The sequence below is a fragment of the Terrapene carolina genome, unplaced genomic scaffold, assembly GCF_002925995.2.
Source record: "Terrapene carolina triunguis isolate 2854851 unplaced genomic scaffold, T_m_triunguis-2.0 Scaffold211, whole genome shotgun sequence".
NCBI classification, from domain to species: Eukaryota; Metazoa; Chordata; order Testudines; family Emydidae; genus Terrapene; species Terrapene triunguis.
In genome coordinates, this window is record NW_020664562.1 from 10816655 (window position 1) to 10833293 (window position 16639).

Here is a 16639-nt window from a genome sequence, read left to right on the forward strand (position 1 = left end):
TATATCTTGTTTGGATTTATTTATCCTCATATCTTGTTTGGATTTATTTATCCTCATGCATCTTCTAAATAAGCATGGCTTCTAATACACTGCATTGTAAAGACAAGTGGCCTGACTTTCAGAAGTGCTGAACATCCACAATTCCCACTGAAGTAAATGGGAACTACAAGTGTTTAGTACCTATAAATCTGCAGGTACGAAGGGCTGTATTGTAATTAACCCTGTAACTCGCTTAAGGGGGAGCTATTTGGTTCATTCTTCCTGTTCCATCCAAGGGACTGGTGGGGTGTAATCTGTGTCTGCAGAAGGGTTCTGTGTTGGCTCTGGTATATGGCCCAGTGCATTTGGGGACAGAGCCGCTTTTGCCACTGCCTGTTTCTGTGTAGGATGTGAAATGGCAGCCTGGTGGCAGCTTCTCTTTTCAGCTTTTGAACTCTCTCCAAGAAAGGGTTTGGCCCACAATGGGGCATTTTACTCCCCTCTGTTGCTTTGCAGCAGGGCCTGTGTTTGAGCCATAAATAAGGGCAGCTCCTAAAGAAAGAGACTGGCTCTAATGCACCAAGAATATAACATAACTGAAGACCTTACCCCGGAGATGAGTTTGGCATGTTATCTATGGTGTGTTTGAATATTTCAGTAGTCATTACAGTGCTGCTCTACACTGTAAACTCATATATGAATGGCTACTCCAAAATAAATAAATCTCAATACTGTACATTCAAATAAATAATATAAACAATTTCCTGGTCAACACAAGACTCATCTTAGGCAAATGATGTCAGCAAATACTACAAGTCACTCCCAAAGGGCTTCATTTAGCAATTGTTATTGGGTGTTTTTCATTTTTATTTACCTTATTTTTCTGTCTAGCAGGGTCAACACTAGGTCAGCATATAATGATCTATAATGAGTCTGTATCTGCAACTGCTGAAACCAGACACAATTACTGTAGGTCAGCTTGCCATTTTCTACATGTTTTACTGTCGGTACCAAAATGCCTGGACCCGAACACAATGTTCCATTTCAAATGGAGCTCATATACTTGTTCAACCAGGGACACTGCAAGCTCTCGGGAAACTGCTTTATTTCCAGAAAGAGTTTGCTTCCCTGTGAAGTGGATGCATACTTTGTATTCTGTCTAGCACTTGAGTGAAATTTTGGACAGTAACAAATATTAAAGCACAGCTTGCAACAGAGTCTTTTATATTGTACTTTAACTGTGGCTGAAGATGCAATATTGGCTGCCCCGGTATTACAGTGACAGCATTATGAATAGGCCCTACCAAATTCAGGGTCCACTCTGGTCAATTTCATGGCCAGAGGGTTTTCATTTGGTCAATTTCACGATTTCAGATGTTTATATTTGAAATTTCACAGTATTGTAACCAGGGGGGGTCTTGACCTAAAATGGGATCGTGGGGGGTTGCAAAGTTGTGGGGTGGGGGGGTGTCCCAAGATTGTCACCCTCACTTCTTTGCTGCCTAGGCAGCAGCCTCTGAGCTTCCTGCAGTTAGAGGAGATTCTGGGAGGTGGAGGTAGGTAGGATCTCCCCCACGCTACTAGGAGTTCCCTAGCCGGGGGCTGCTAGTCCAGGCCAGTGACAGATTAAGGCAGGGGTCCCTGGCCAATATGGGGGTCCACTTGAAAAATGGGTGCCCCAGCCCCAGAAGAAACTATAGGGTGGAAGAACGGTGGGGGGTGCCCTTAGCTCCAGCTGGAGCAATGGGGAGCAGAAGCCCCCAGCTCTGGCTGGAGCGGGGGGAGGCCCCGAGCCCAGTCTGCCCCAGCTGCAGCCACTGGGAGCAGAAGCCCCCACCCCAGCAGGAACTGCTGTGAGAGGAAGGGGAAGCCAGGAGCTCGGCGCCCAGAGCTGCGGCAGGAAATGCGGGGGTGGGAGGGAGAGGGGACGGAGGCACACAGCCCAGCTCCCGGACTGCCCGTGCTGCCTCTGGAGGTGGATCTGATCTCCCCACCAAGAGCAGTCATACAGGGGAAGGACAAGTCCTATCCCTCCTCAGTGTGTCTGGACTAGCAGTTAGGACTCAGAGCCCCAGGCTCCCAGCAGCCGAGGAGATCAGATTTCATGGGGGTGGGCTGATTTTTGGTAGGGTCCTAATTTTGTACAGTGTGGGTCAAATGGTGCAGTCTAACTCAGCCAAAAAATCTGACCTCATGCAATTATGTGGCTGTAAATGAAGGGAGTAAAAATAGAAATATTCCTTGAGCCACTAGAGAGCACAAATTCTTCTGATTAAAGAACAAACATTAATGGCAGAACTAAAAGAGGCCATGTGTTACTCTATCCTGACCAAAGGGTGAAAGTCATATAGCAGTGGCTAGCAGAAGAATTAGGTTGGAGAAATAAAGCAGGAGAAAATCAAATCAGTGTCTCCAGAATGACAGACTGAGCTTTATCAATGCAGTGACACCACAGGCACTCTGGCTAGCACAGTAAATAATGATAGAACTATAGTTGCTCTGCACAGGGTCCTCCCCATTCACTGCCCCTTCTCTACCACCTCCTAACAGCCTGAGAAATAAGGGTTTGTCAGGGAGCTCTGCTGTTGGAAAGGAGTCAGTATACTTAGGTAGGCCACTGTTGTGTAGTTCTACCTTACTGCAGGTGCTATTCGACCCATGAGCTGAACTGTTATCAGTTTCTCTGCACCCCCTTTGATGGGAGTATTGAGCCATTGGAGTTGCCAAAGTATTGATACTGTGGACCCTTCCCTGACCTGTCTCACAAGTCTAATGAGGGCTAGAATGGAGAGCATCTTAACAGAGCACAGGGACACAGAAGCCCCACTAGGTGCCACTCCAGCCACAACCTCTTTCCTTTTATAGCCCCACAGTAGGGCTCAAGTTGTTTGGGGAGCTGTGCAGGGAGCCCAATGTACTTGAGTAACTTTCTCTCTGAGATCAGAAGTAGTGTATTTTTTTTATTTATGTTTTTGCACAAGTCTAATTTTCATAAGAATTAGAATAACTCTAGCCCTCTTTTCACCCAACCCCACTACACCAACACTGCCTTGAAGCCACCTGTTAATTAAAACCTTGCATGGGAACAACATTATCTCTTAACAAACAATATTCCACTGTATCTGTTTTAATACGATGTGCTTAAATTAGAAAATGTAATACATAGTAATAAACATCTGCTACTTACCAGGTGAAGATAAGACACAGCAATGTGGATATTAAAATAAGAACTTGGTTAAACATTGCAGACTGTGTACGTTGAATGGCTCTATGGAGATCATTCTATATTAATAGAAAAAGCAGGTTGGTTATGTTTTTTTAAATAATGCATCTGCTGATCCTATACAATAGTTCCATGATATTTTGATAAGATACAATGGCCCAACCGCACTTAAAATTTGCTGAGCACAATGGGTGGTGCAAAGGAGTCAGTTGTTCCCTGATTTCCGTGACTGCGTCTTTGACTACCCTGGCATACTTTAGAGAATCCTGGAGTTTGCGCTAAATTTAATCAGCTGGCCCAAACGGTTCCGTATGCCAGGCAGGAGTAACTGGAGCATAGCAGCTCCTTAGACCCCTGGTGGAGAGACTACATGTGAGTGGCATACGAGTTAGCCATGCTGGGAACTTTCCTTGTTGGAAGTCAGTGATGTGCCAGTTTCCACCAACTGAGGAAACTATTGGAAACTATTTCCAAATTTGATACGAAATGGTGATACAGTAAAATGTGGAAGCATTTCCATGACTGAATAGTGAATGTGATTAATCCCATGATAAATTTGTCCAGTGCAGTTCCCTGACCAGAAAGCAACCGCCTTGCTGAAGTCAGCAGACTCAGAAATGGATATATTTTTTAAAACAGTTATTCTTTCCTCACTATTTTTGGTCATACTTACAATCATGTTCTCCAAAGCATGTTTGGCAAGCCAGCAATTTAAAAATACTGGAATAAATAGGTTTCTTAGTGCAGGCCAGAAAATCTGAGGAGGGGGAAATAAACACAAATACATCTTAACAGCTTTTCTGTCCAAGAAACTACATCCAATACAGTGTTTATAAAATTGTGTACTCCTGATGTAAAAACTGGTAACTATATTACTTTTTTCTGTATAATATATATGATAGGTAGTTTACAGTGTAGATAACATTTTTACTATGCAAGTTTTCTCTGCTTTTACATCTAACTGGTTTATCTTGCTCATTGCATTATTGGCTGTGTGACTTTTTTAAATATATTTTTTTTCAAGAAGAAAAACATAGTTTGCTAAATTAGCCTCTCCAACAGGGCCTGCTCATCGCTCATACAGGTCAATAGAGACTTCCACTCGCTTCAGTGTGTGTTGGAGCAGACCCATAATCCCACCCAGGAATGGACACCGACACTTAATTCAGATACTTACTGTAATGATAAAGGGGACAGCGTTGATTATTTCCAGGAGGAAGGGTATTCGCAAAACTTGTTCCCAGATGTTTCCCTTTTCAAAACAGCAAAAACATACCAAACTTCAGAAATAGACTTTCACTGAGTTGCACTGTACAGACCGTTCATCCCAAACAACGTGCAAATATGCAACAATCTGAAAAGACCAAGTGCCTAATCCTGTGGTCCTCACGTAGGCAAGGCTCCCATTGATGTCACTGGGAGTCTTGCCTGAGAGAGGACTGCAGGATTTGGCACTAGTGTTCCTACTGGTGGGTGGGTGGGGGGCAAACAATAGATTAGGTAAATGAGAGAACATGACAGCTTTCTGTTTATATATCGGGGAAATTAAAATAGGGGCCAGCAGCAGAGGAAAACTCCATGAGACTTTCCTCACAGAGCTATCTCCAGATCACTCTGTCAGGAGTCTGCTATCCCTGTGGAATAGGCAATGGTGTTTGGCCCAGTGATTCTTTCAGTATTGAAACTGTTGAACTGTGGATTAAACACTGGGCCAAAAGGAGCAAGAAAGTGTGTGAATAATTCTGTGGTCTAGTGATTTGAGTTCTCACCTGGGATGCAGGAGGCCCAGGATCCAGACCTCCTGCTCCAATGACTTTTTTAAAATTTATCCACAGTGGAACATCTTCAACAGGAGATACTAAGGGAGCCCTGAATAAGAATATCCCATAGCTCAGTGACTAAGGCAGTCACCTGAGAGGCAGCAGACTCCAGTTGAAATCCCTTTTCCCTCTTAGGTGGAGAGACAGCTTGGATTTGGGATCTCCCACATCCCAGATGAGTACACTCACTGCTGGGATAAAGGTTAAGAGGGAGGTACTCTTCCCCACCCCCTGTTTTGGGTAAGCTCACCTAGACGTGCCAAATCTAGCAGGCAAGGTCTGAACCTGTTCACCAGATTGGGCTCTGCAGCTGAGTTAGGCAGAGGAATACCTATCTTCCCCCAGTTTGTGCCTTGCTCTTCTAGGGCTTGGGTATCTGGACACCTAGCATGGGGCACCTAGTGTGTATGTTCAGAGGCAGAAGCAAAGGTGCCTTAGGGAACTTTTATGCCAAAAAATTAGGTGCAGGGTGATTTTAAGCACCTACAAGGTTTGGGGGTTGCTGAGCAGTATTTTGTGAATCCCAGTGGGTCCCGATTCTGGGATTTAGGCACCCAAGTCCTCTTGTGAATCCAGCTCCCAGTGACTCTTCACAAAGGTAAAGTTCATGAAGCTCATACTAGTTAATGTAATACTGCAGCATTTACATTGTGGAATAAATCATGTCAATATTGCAAGAATTTGAAGAGCAGTAGGATAAATTAAAAATATAGACATAAATGATCTGACATTTATATCAACAAATTAATTAATCAATCCTCATTATTATATCATCTGACTCAGTCACTGAATGCTAAATACAAGTTTTGTTGTGCAAAAAGGAAATCCTCTATTCTCCCACACACACACACACACCTTCATCTCCAGAAGCCACTGCTGCTATAGTGCCAGAATAATTTTATTTTGACAGATGAATGAGACTATAGTTGAATAGTTTTAAATGTTCTGCGTGGTAACTGTACACAGAAGTGATGGGAGGAGGAGGATTAAAGGCTGTGGTTGTATTTAACTGTGGGCACAATAAAAAAACTATAATGAATTAGAAATTAGAAATTCAAATTTAATTTAAACTCACTCACTATGTGTTCCTACTGAACAAATATCTTCGCTTATTTTACTTTCTAGGGGACTGCTCTTTATGCTTCCTAACAAAGGATGATCAGCTGCTACAGATTTCATTGTATTGGTAGTGTCCATCACAAGAGAGAAAAAAGGACACAAATGTAGCAAACACAAAGGAAGTTCTTTATTCAGGATTCTGGACATGCAGATCCTGCTGCTACCTGGTTCTCAATGTTGTAGATTGTTGGAACAAAGCTTGTGTCCTATCACACAGGATCTGTATTGGGTCTGGCAGACAGTGTTAAGGGGAGCTGATACTTAGAATCATAGAATATTAGGGTTGGAAGAGACGTCAGGAGGTCATCTAGTCCAATCCCCTGCTCAAAGCACGACCAACACCAACTAAATCATCCCAGCCAGGGCTTTGTCAAGCCAGGCCTTAAAAACCTTTACGGATGGAGATTCCACCACCTCCCTAGGTAATCCATTCCAATGCTTCACCACCCTCCTAGTGAAATAGTGTTTCCTAATATCCACCCTAGACCTCCCCCACTGCAACTTGAGACCATTGCTTCTTGTTCTGTCATCTACCACCACTGAGAACAGCCTAGCACCATCCTCTTTGGAACCCCCCTTCAGGTAGTTGAAGGCTGCTATTAAATCCCCCTCACTCTTCTCTTCTGCAGACTAAATAATCCTAGTTCCCTCAGCCTCTCCTCATAAATCATGTGCCACAGCCCCCTAATAATTTTCGTTGCTCTCCGCTGGACTCTCTCCAATTTGTCTACATCCCTTCTGTAGTGGGGGGACCAAAACTGGACGCAATACTCCAGGTGTGGCCTCACCAGTGCCGAATAGAGGGGAATAATCACTTCCCTCGATCTGCTGGCAATGCTCCTACTTATACAGCCCAAAATGCCATTAGACTTCTTGGCAACAAGGGCACGCTGCTGACTCATATACAGCTACTTGTCCACTGTAATCCCCAGATCCTTTTCTGCAGAACTGTTGCTTAGCCAGTCAGTCCCCAGCGGTTCATGGGATTCTTCCTTCTTAAGTGCAGGACTCTGCACTTGTCCTTGTTGAATCTCATCAGATTTCTTTTGGCCCAATCCTCCAATTTGTCTAGGTCACTCTGGACCCTATCCCTATCCTCCAGCATATCTACCTCTCCGCCCCCCCCCCATCCCCAGTTTAGTGTCATCTGCAAACTTGCTGAGGGTGCAATTAATCCCATCATCCAGATCATTAATAAAAATGTTGAACAAAACCAGCCTCAGGACCGACCCCTGGGGCACTCTGCTTGATACCGGCTGCCAACTAGACATCGAGCTGTTGATCACTACCCATTGAGCACGACAATCTAGCCAGCTTTCTATCCACCTTATACTTGTATTATTGTGTGAGATCTGCAAAGTTAACAGATCAAGTAGGACGGTTAGTCTCCATGCAGATCTCTGATATAAAAATAATCACTTCAGTAAATGTACAACTTCTCATTATCAGATCCTATGGGACTGATTCTCCACTGACCTGTACCATGTGGAACTCATTGCCAGGGGATGTTGTGAGGGCCAGAACTATTACTGGTTCAAAAAAGAATTGAATAAGTTGATAGAGGATAGATCCATTAATAGCTATTAGCCAAGATAGTCAGGGATGCAGCCCCATGCTCTGGGTGCCCCTAATCCTCTGACTGCCAAAAGTGGACAACAGGATGGATCAATTGATGATTGCCCTGGTCTGTTCATTTCCTCTGAAGCATCTGGCATTTGGCTGTTGTTGGAAGAAAGGATACTGGGCCAAATGAATTGTTGGTCTGACTCAATATGGCCATTCTTACATATAATAATTTACTATATGTGTGAAGTGGATATAAATTGCTACCAAAACAGGATGGCAGAGTTTTATACCCACTTTCCAGAGAGATAAAGAACTACTTTAGGGAACTGATAAATCATTACTTTTGTGTACTCATTTAAACTGGTGCAAAGTGGGTGTAGGGATAAAATGCTAGATAAAATAGTTGTGTTTATATAAAATTTGCACAGGTGTAAACTACGCAAGTTCAAGGCCCTAGAACAGGGGTCGGCAACGTTCGGCATGCTGCTCGCCAGGGTAAGCACCCTAGCGGGCTGGGCCAGTTTATTTACCTGCTGACGCGGCAGGTTCGGCCGATCGCAGCCCCCACTGGCCGTGGTTCGCCGTCCCGGGCCAGTGGGGGCGGCGGGAAGCAGCGCAGGCCGAGGGATGTGCTGGCCGCGGCTTCCTGCCGCCCCCATTAGCCCGGGACGGCGAACCGCGGCCAGTGGGGGCCGCGATCGGCCGAACCTGCCGCGTCAGCAGGTAAATAAACTGGCCCAGCCCGCTAGGGTGCTTACCCTGGCGAGCCGTGTGCCGAACGTTGCCGACCCCTGCCCTAGAAAATCTGGTCCAATAACTTAAGAATGAAAAGTGGCACTGCTTTATAAATGGTATGTTGGCATCAGTTGTTTTTCACTGTGCTATTTTTTCCACCAAGAGACTTATATTTGTAATGGACAACACCTAATCTATATAAACAGTATTAGCTGCTTTTTATCAGGTATAATTTAGTAGCCAGTTTGAAGCTTATTAAAAATGTTATACTCTGAAAAACATTTCTGCCAATCATCACTTGATAAGTATAATAAAGAATTACTCTGTGACTCTGATGGATTGACTAGTTATTAAATACCATTGACTCATAGATTAAAAGCACAAAATGCTCTCATTTCACAAAATTATATATTTAAACTTTTAAAATAAAGCCTTTTCTTATTTTGTTTGGTGAAATGTATTTTACTGTTTTATCCTAATAGCTCAAAATGCAGACTTTTTATAATTCACTGTAATAGCATATAATAAAAATTAAAGGGCAAATTATGTGAAGAAATTCTAACCAAAACATTAGAAAAATATAACTAAAGAGAACTTGACATTTTAAGGAAAAAACAAAGACAAATGTATAATATTTTGTACTTGCATTCATCAGCAGATCTCAAAGCCTTTTTCAAAGTTCCCTAGTTTTGAGTTGGAATAGCTGAGGTGCAGATGGATATGGTCCCATATTTTCAAAATTGCCCTCTATTTGTGTGTGCCTCGATTCCTGTGTGCCCAATTTCAGATGACCAAACCTTGATTTTTTTTTTAAGTTTTCCAGAAATATTGTGCAGCAACAACTTGAGAGCTGATGTCAGAGAGAGCTGTGGGTACTCCACATATTGAAAAATAAGACCACAGAGACACAACTATACCAAAAAAAAAAAAAAAAAAAAAAAAAAAAAAAAAAAAAAAAAAAAAAAAGCCACCTTTGAAAAATTATCCCTAACCAACACAGAGAGGCAGTGGAAGAATTAGAAGTGAAACTCAAGATTTCTGACTTCCAGTCCCCTGCTCTGATTATTATGATACCTAATACATTTGAGAAACAAGAAAAGGCTGTTTGAGACAATATGCCATCCTCTACAGATTGATCAGACTTTCTGCTTTTGCATTATACCATTTAAGCCCAGAGACAAATGTAGGCCTCTCTTACCTTTACATTTACTTTCTTCAATTGCCTCTTGCAATAATTTTAGTCACAGATTTTCAAAGGTATTTAGGCATTGCTCCGTTCAGTATTGCTTGGCCGAAGGAGCAGATTTTCAAAAGGTATTTAGATAATTAAACAAAGATGCCTAGTGGGATTTTCAATAGTACCAAAGGCCGAGGTCTACGAAGGTATTTAAGCTCCTAACTTCTTTGACATAAATGGAAGTCAGGAGCCTAAATGCCTTTGTGGATCTGGGCCAAGGTGCCTATTTACAGCCTTTCATCCCAAAGGGTCCCTAAGCACTTTGGACGTTCGTAAATCATAGAATCGTAGGACTGGAAAGGACCTAGAGAGGTCCTCTAATCTAGTCTCCTGCACTCATGGTAGGACTAAATATTATCTAGACCATCCCTGACCGTGTTTATCTAACCTGCTTTTAAAAATCTCCAATGATGGAGATTCCACAACCTCCCTGGGCAACTTATTCCAGTGCTTAAGCACCCTGCAAATTAGGGAGTTTTTCCTAATGTCCAACCTAAACTGCCCTTGTTGCAATTTAAGTCCATTGCTTCTTGTCCTATCCTCAGAGGCTATGGAGAATAACTTTTCTCCCTCCTCCTTGTAATAACATTTATCACTTCACCCACTAATGAAATGCAGTCACAGCTGGAATGGAAGGTTTTTTTGTTTGTTTTTACTGTTAACTGCAAGCCTGTCCAATGGCTTAGGGCAGGAAGTAAAGAAGAATGCACTATCCAAATGAAAGGATGTGAACATTTAAATTAGCAGAGTGCAATTGTCCAAATTAGAATGTAACACCTAACACTCCCATTCTTCTGAAAAGTGCTGTTTGATTTGCAATGAAGTAAAAGCAGTCAAGACCATGGTTTTCATTTTCAACAACACAGTGCTCCTTTCCAACAACACAATGCTTCCTAGTGCCACTCCAGCATCAGAGGGAATTGCTGAATCATCACCATTTCCTGAATGACCTTGGCACCTGTTGGGAGATGTAGATAGCGCATCTTCAGAAAAAAGATGACATGAATTTGTCCCCAGATTGTTGGCCTATATTGGCAAATCTATATTCCATTCATTACAAATCTATACAATGCTACTTGTCAGGTCCTCAGCTGGTGTAAATTGAACTAGCGTCACTAAATTTGACAGAGGGGGGCCGACTTACATTAGCTGAGCATCTGGATGCCTATTTCTTCCTTCACCTTTTTGGTATCATGATACTAATAGCTCAGTCCTCTTCAGCTTTTCGTAAGTAAACATTGGGCTGATTAAAATCCCACTGAAGTCAATGAAAAGACTGCCATTGACTTCATGGGCTTTGATTCAGGCCCATTGTAAACTTCATAAATCATGAATGAGTCATGCACTTCAGTGTAATTATAAGTAACATTTTTCTTGACCAATTAGTCACAAGTAATTTAAGATGATCATTTTTATCTTTCCGTCAACCTGTAAGTAGTAAACTGACTTACAAAGGGATCTCATCTCTGGTCAATGAGGATATGTAAACTCCCCTTAGCATTAAGAGAAATCTATCAAATGGAGAATTGATTCAAAAGAATAAAACCAATTGGCCTTACCTTGTAGCTCAGATAACCCAGCAGCATTGTTTCAAACAGACTTATCAAAGCCACTGAAACCTAACATGATATATAAATATATACGTTAATGCAGAGTTAGTAATGTAATTAATTAAAGCAAAAATTACCTGAAGAATTAAACTGAAAGATTAAAAATAATCAAAACTAGTTGATCTGTGGTGAAGAAATCCTCTCAAAGCATCTTTAACCACTAAAGCTTGGTTCTAATCCTAAAATTCCTTACCACAGTATGTGCTGAATAAAGCCCTGTTCCTGTCAAACGATTCATTAGTATTTACCCCCTGCACTTGTCTTAAGTCCTATTGTCTGCTAGGCGCTGCCCTCAAAATCTCCTCCATGAATATTGTTTCAGAAGGTCTCCAGAATGTTCTCTCCATGGGTTTTTAGGGAAGGCCAAATAAAAGCAGCCAGTTTCTGTGCCATGCTGCAACTGGCAGGCTTTTGGCAGCTTCCAGGACTTGTTCCATTTTGAGATGACAGAGTATAAGGAATGTGTTTAAAAAATAAGACAAATGGTGGGAGGAAGTCATGACCTTTTTCAAACATTACACTGAAGTGTTATTTTTTTTAGTGTGTGTGGGTCATAAATATTACCCCCCAAAAAGTCTTAAAACACAGCAAAAGAGAGATGGTAAATTTCATTGTTTAAATCAGTGTGTGTTGAATTAATGGACATATAAAAGGTCAGTGACCTGTCTTAAACTACTAAAATCTATTTGGTTTACACATTGCATATATACTCCACAATGTCTTTTAAAACTAATCACAAAACCAGCTTAAATGTGTGCATATATTAAATTAAAACATTTACTATTTATACATTTGTATTACTTAATCTGGAGTCTGGAATCAAATTAGTCTCTATTCCTAATTTAAAATTAATGCTCACTACTAATGAAAGCTTAACATCCTGTACTACTTGCACTTGAAATTACATTATGAAGATTCAAAATAGATGGTGTGAATTTGAAAATATATAAAAAAAAAATCACCAAAACATTTCACTCTTACAGTAGTTAGCATTGCTCCAGATAAAGTGAAGTTTTTGTCTTGCATAAAAGTGGAATTTAGTTTGTTGTTACTATATAACATTATATATCTATATATATATATACATATCTCCTCCTATTTTGTGTTTGTGTATCTATCTTCCTGTGTTCATTGACTAGCATAGGTTTACAGTGTAAGAATAAGCCTAAAACCAGCACCATAAACTATTAAGGCTATGTCTCAATATAAGTAATCTATATGTCTGTCAAACTTTATTTGCTCAGACCTTGCATATTTTAAACAAATATTCAAAAGTTATCTCCATCAGAGAAATGTTGCTTTAATAAACAACTGTATTACACAGAGATAGAATTCACCATAACGGGTTTGTACTGAGGGTAGTGCAAAAATATAATAGCATAATTATACTAGATGGTTCAGGAATCCTTAATACAAAAATTAATTATTTAGGGAGAACTCCCACAACTATCTTCAAAATTTTGCTCTTAACTTAATGCGAAGCAATAGCTTATTTTCAGAAACCATGTAAAGTTTAATAACTGTGGGCCCGATTCATATGTGCTGAGCACCTGAAATCTCATAACTTCTTTATTTATTTTAGATTAGGAACCATAAAGGCACCTACTTAAAAGACAAGCCATATAACAGACAAGAGCCAGCAGCAATCCCACATAATACAACTAAATAAACTATATAATAGTGCCACTTAGATTTAAAAGAGAAAAAAAAAGGAAACTTGAAATGATATTTCTTAAACAATATCTCCCTCCTCTTGAAGTGTGCCCAGAAGGCTAACAAATCCAGACTATTTTGGACCAGGATGGCGATCATCTGCCAAAGCCAAGAGAGGACCCCTCACAGAGAATGCCCCAGTAGCAATCCATTATTCTTTACTGAGGGGAAGGATGATCAAATTTGAGTGCCGCCATTGATCTCTCCTGCAGCAGTGAGGAAAGGCAATCTCTCAGATAGGCAGGTCTCATACCACTTAGGGCTTTGTGAGTGAAAACCAACAGCTTAAATTGCATTTGGAAACCCACAGGCAGCCAGTGCAGATAACAAAACACTGGTGTAATGTACTCATAGCAAGATTCTCCACTTACTGTGTGGACTGCCATATTCTGCACTAGCTTTGGCTTCCTTGTGGATTTAAGGTATAATCCCAAATAGAACCCATTACAATAGCTTAATCTTCAGGTAAAGAAGTGGAAACTCAGGCTATGTCTACAGTAGAGAGCTTACAGTGGCACAGCTGTCACGATGCAGCTACACCGCTGTAAGATCTCTCGTAGCTGCTCGGTGCCGTCAGCTCTCCCATCAGCCTAATTAAGCCACCCCCAATGAGCGGCAGTACCTAGCACTGTGCACGCTCCCACTTATGCTGGTGTGATTTCTGTCACCTGGTGGTGGAATATTCACATTCCTGAGTGAGATAAGTTTTGCTGACATAAGTGGTAGTGTAGACATGGCCTTAATAAACTCAACCCTGGTCTACACTACCAACTTATATCAGTATAACTGCGTCGCTCGGGTGTGAAAAATCCACAACCCTAAGCAACGGAATTCTACCGACCTAACTCCTGGTGTAGATTGCGCTATGTCGATGAAAGGGCTAGACAAGCTCTTAGTAAAGGCTGCAAGATTGGGTCCAATAGACTTTATTTAGTTCTAAGGAAAAATACTTACAGAATATTAAAACTTTCTTATTTTCTCTTGACCTACAATACTTTACTATAAATACACGTATTCCAGAGTAGTGTAACATTTAACATAGTTTGCTTTCTTCATTCACTTTAATTTTAGATTTATCACTATAGTGGGCTTCCAAGGAAGTACAATTTTGTTTGCTACCCTTTCTATATGTGTATTAGCTTCTCGGAAGTATTAAAAATCCAAGTGTGCTACGGCTATAAAAATGTAATTGCTAAAAATATCCTAATTATACATTACCTGTAATCCCCATAAAGGCAAGCTTCTGTTCACCCAAATAATAGGAGACCTGTTGAATCACAATGACACAATAAATGTGACACCCATCAAATGGTGCGTATGGGTCTGATCTAAAGCCCAGCAAAGTCAAGGGATTGATATCCATTAACTTCAATGGGCTTTGCATCAGCTGCTATTTTTAACATAATTAAATATAAAAGCCAGATGATCAGTATTTGGAGTGGTGTAAAATAGTTAATCACTTCCCCATATTTTTATATGGGTAACTAGTCACTCAGCATTGACAATCCAATTGTCTTTCTAACCTAGAAGCAAATAATATGATGTATGCATTTTAAAGAGGCAAGGGGAAACTGTCCTTCATTTGGAACCATTAATTTGTGGTAGAAAAAACAAATCTAATCACATTCTTTGCCAGTATTTTCTCTTTTGCTCTCTGTTATGTACAGATGCATAGTTTTATTAACTAGTATCCACATTAGTGAGCATTTATTTGCACTGGTTCTAAAACTGGAAATATTTCCTCTTAGTTGTAAAACCCCATTATTTATGAATTTTTCCTAAGAAACTATTTTTGTCTTGGTGAAATTCATCTCCTTCATTAAGTACTTACCATTTCAACAAAACAAAATGCATTCTTGATACAGTACCAGTGAAACTAGGCACACAGTACTGTTGGTCACTGTACTACTCTAGACTATATAATAATCATATATTTTCTATCTCAGTAAGGAAATAAATGTCTAGAATCCAAACGGTCCCGATCATCTGGAAGTCATGACTTCTGCATCTAACATGGTGGTATTAACTTGTCCAGATATAGGCAATTAATCACAATACTGAACCCATCTTTGGGACTCCGAAGACATGGTATTTGAGATGACTTGTTCCACAGTTCTGGAGCCTTAAAATCCCACCAATCCTGCAGGAAGGGTGTGTTTCTTTGCCAGGAACTCAGAGTTACTGAGTGGAATTAATTCTGTAGGGCAAGAAATCCTCTGAAGGAATTTTATGGCTCCATCAACATAGGTCAAATGTGTCCAGAAAGGCTGTAGGATTCAGAGAGTTTAGCTACTATGGACTGTTTTATCCCTCATTGATACACATAACTTTAACTTTCTGCATATGCATTAAAGAAATCACATTATATGTGTATTTGAACCCAAAATAGATCACTATTATGTGTTAAAAAAAAAAATTCTGGAACTCACCAATCAATCTTTGCAGGTGTGTAGTTTTGACTGGAACAGCCCCTGTTTAATTCCTTGCTGCCAGAAGTCAACAAATCCATACATAAAGCCCATGTCCAGATGTATATGGAAACACAATTATAAAATGATGGGGGGGGGGAATGGGCAGGGGTTAATTTTTTAGGTAACACTGTTCTATATAATTCGTCAAACACTGTGCAGACTAATTAAGTTGTGACAGTCACTGAGAGATAGATATTCAAAAGAAGGCAAATCACTTTGACCAACTAGTTCAGTGTGTATTTTAGATACATACATTCTCAAAGCTAAAGGCCAGACACATTTTTTGTGTTTGTTTTAAGAAGATTTAGTTTCAAATGTGATCTAATATAAAAATCAAAAGTGATGAACAAAAAAATGGGGTTCTTGCAAAGGATGAAGCATGAAGGAAGTGCTGAAAATACCAGTAATTCTATCAAGCAGACCTAGGAAGCATTGGCAGGTATAATTTCCACAATCTCTGAAGTAAAGATTGCACCAAACTACAGTTCCCATCTTCAAGTAGGGATATCTTTAATCTCTGGTTATTTCAGTGAGAGACTAGTGGCATATGTGTAGAAAAAACAGCTAATATGTATATTTGTGTTCCTCTCTTGTATTCATAGAGCAAGCCATCCCCTCCAACACAACTACATGCATAGGGGAAGTAAATATTTCCTTAACTTTTAAACTGTGGAAAATAGAACTCTCTGCCCCCTTCATGCAGGTTCAGGAGGGGCTGGAGTGATTTGTGGACCAGACATAAGGAGTGGGCATGTTTCTCCATCTGTGAGGGTGAGGAGGATCCTCAGATAAATCCAGGGGTCTTATGACATCCACATGGAAGGCCTGTCTATCCATGTTGCCATTGACTCCCTGCTCATGCCTTTGTCTTCTCAGTGGCTGATGGGGGGTGGGGGAAGCTGCTGATCAAAAGTAAATTCAGAAATAAGCAATATTTTTCTCCCACGGGGATTTCTGAAGGAAATGTCATGGATTTGCTGGGTGGCAAGACCACAGAGACCTGTTTCCCAGGCTGTGTTCCTTCTACTGCCATCGGGTGGTGGTAGTTTCTTTTGGCTCCATTACCTCCCTTCCCTGTTTACCAAGCGGTTTTGTCCAGTAATTCTGTTGGTTTGATCCCTTAGAAGGCCCAAAGTTTTTTCTCAGGGCTTGTCCAGCACCCAAAA

The 16639-nt window shown here is 40.8% G+C and overlaps 1 protein-coding gene across 1 annotated transcript in view; it reads right to left on the reverse strand.

The window, feature by feature from the left end:
* LOC112117767 (potassium channel subfamily T member 2) overlaps positions 1 to 16639 on the reverse strand; it is a 287927-nt gene that overhangs the window by 165529 nt on the left and 105759 nt on the right. The window contains exons 4-9 of the mRNA XM_026655747.2: positions 15432 to 15488; positions 14221 to 14269; positions 11239 to 11298; positions 4380 to 4454; positions 3876 to 3959; positions 3167 to 3261 (exon numbers count right to left, since the gene is read on the reverse strand). Coding sequence (XP_026511532.1) covers positions 3167 to 3261; positions 3876 to 3959; positions 4380 to 4454; positions 11239 to 11298; positions 14221 to 14269; positions 15432 to 15488 — 420 coding nt within the window. The remainder of the gene's footprint in view (positions 1 to 3166; positions 3262 to 3875; positions 3960 to 4379; positions 4455 to 11238; positions 11299 to 14220; positions 14270 to 15431; positions 15489 to 16639) is intronic.